We start from the raw sequence: 2,029 nt of genomic DNA, 5'->3' as shown, positions 1-2,029 counted from the left end.
CGAATGTTTTGCTTACAAGTAATAAAAAACATCACTGTTGGTGCGGCGCGGCGTATGCTACGCGATGGGCGCGCAAGGAACATGCTCCAGAAGCAAGCAACTACCCGGAGCGGAGGTCAAGTGAACCCCAAGGAGGCAATGGATTAGTCTTTCACAGAAAAAGGTTTAATGTTTTAGAAATTCTAAAATCTTCCATTATGATGCACTTTTAATTTTCAACGAAACAAATAACATTTCAATACTTTGTTTCATGTATTACTTAAATACACATTTTATGCATATTTACTTGTCTTGTATGCAATCCAGACACAAAAGTGCAGGATTAACATGGTTGAGATGAGATATTACTGATTATTGGCAGCCTAGTCATGAAGCCTTGTGATTATTCAGCTGCTGCTTAAGCGGATTCTGAGGATTCCATTGGGACCGAGAATTAGCATCGCAATTCCAGATTAATTCACTCTTACATTCCTAGTTGCCAGTCTCTTATCTGGAGTTGAAGATTACACATTGGGATTTTAAATGGCATTCAGTTTACAAGTCGAAATTTTAAAAGATGATATTGCAAGATCCTGGTCACATTCTGGCAGAGATCCGTGAAATGTTTTTTTTGTGCCCTATAGCGTCTTTGGAAGAACCGAGATTTGCACCTGTGGACTGAAGCAAATTGCAAAGGAGAGTTTCTCCAGCAAAAGCCTATATTGAAATGTAGTAATAGACAAAGTGGCATTGCTGCTAGTGTCTCAATGTGAATTCAAGATGAAAACAGAATGCAGAGGACCTTAAGGAAAGACTCCAAAACTGTAAAAATGGGAGCCAAACTATTCTAGCCACAGGAAGGAGTGATGTTTCTCAGATTGATATGACAGTGTGGGCCTTAAAAAATCTTGAAATTAAAAATCTCAGAAATTATGTAAATGTATGATTAACTGTTCCTCACTGTGCTATTATGGTGTGTCAGAGGAGTGCAGACAAGTGTGAAATGTCACAAAATATTTATTTAATGCCCATGTGACATTTCATTTGATGAAGGTCAACCTTTACTAGGTATTTTTTCAACCGAAAACCTGTGACTATTTCTTGGAAAGTTCTGTGATGGTCATCCTGTCATTCTCTAAGGTGTGTAGCTATTTTATTTCCTCCTCACTCAAAAATGTTGCAAAGGGTTTAAATTAAAAAGAAATTACCTCTCATCATTTATTTACTTATGCCTTAACAGCATATTTCCTCTGGGGGAAGTTCCATCTGCGCTTAGCCTCCTTTGGGCTAATGATGGCTCTCTCAGACTTGGTCAGGGAACGACGGATAGCACGGGTCTTCTTTGGGCGGAGGTCAAGAGGCTTGAACTTCTTTCCCTGCAAAGGAGAAGACAAATGTTTAATTTCAGCATTATATTAAATGCACTAGCAAACAATGGCACATACCATACTACAAATAACCTTAGCATGTAGACAAATGCTACAGGAATAACCATAGCTATAGATCATAGCTATTTTATGGAGTGGGAGGGAAATGTCATCATTGGAATTAGTGGTTATGTGACTGGTAATAACAGAAAACAACTCTAAACAGTACTTTCAATATGCTTTAAAAAGTGGCATACCATTAAAATGTAAATTATACATGGCTATTTGCATATTACAAAATTAATTCTTTAAAATGGCTTTATTCTTGTTTATATTTATGCTTATTCTTAAATAAATATAACTAACCTTGTAGAACTTCCTAAGGTTCTCCTTTGTCTTCTGTCCAATGATGGTGTGAACACGGTGAATGGACTTCCTAACAACACGGCTGTAATGGAAAGGAAAATACTTGCATACCAGAAAAAATATGAAGAAACTTCTAGAGGATACATGTAATATCCTTCACAAACTACTGCATCTCAAACCATTAACCAATTGCCTCTGGGAGAATATGAGGTTCACCTGGCCTCCCCTCTGGGTAGTATGCACTTGCCTCTAGGGCTTTTTGTCAGATGTGACCAGTGCACTCACCAAATCACACAAAGTGACATGATTATTTTATC

General features: G+C 37.7%; 1 protein-coding gene across 1 annotated transcript in view; it reads right to left on the bottom strand.

Moving 5' to 3' along the window:
* Nucleotides 1–1,183: 1,183 nt before the first annotated feature.
* The window catches only part of LOC119581876 (60S ribosomal protein L35-like), a 5,157-nt gene continuing 4,311 nt past the window's right edge, over nt 1,184–2,029 (bottom strand). Inside the window, exons 3-4 of the mRNA XM_037930032.1 lie at nt 1,713–1,794; nt 1,184–1,355 (exon numbers count right to left, since the gene is read on the bottom strand). Of these exons, the coding sequence (XP_037785960.1) occupies nt 1,206–1,355; nt 1,713–1,794 (232 nt within the window). The 3' untranslated portion in view covers nt 1,184–1,205. The remainder of the gene's footprint in view (nt 1,356–1,712; nt 1,795–2,029) is intronic.

This window comes from Penaeus monodon, chromosome 15, assembly GCF_015228065.2.
Source record: "Penaeus monodon isolate SGIC_2016 chromosome 15, NSTDA_Pmon_1, whole genome shotgun sequence".
In the NCBI taxonomy this organism is placed as follows: domain Eukaryota; kingdom Metazoa; phylum Arthropoda; class Malacostraca; order Decapoda; family Penaeidae; genus Penaeus; species Penaeus monodon.
The sequence above is the reverse complement of the archived record's forward strand: the minus strand, read 5'-3'. Positions and strand labels throughout refer to the sequence as shown.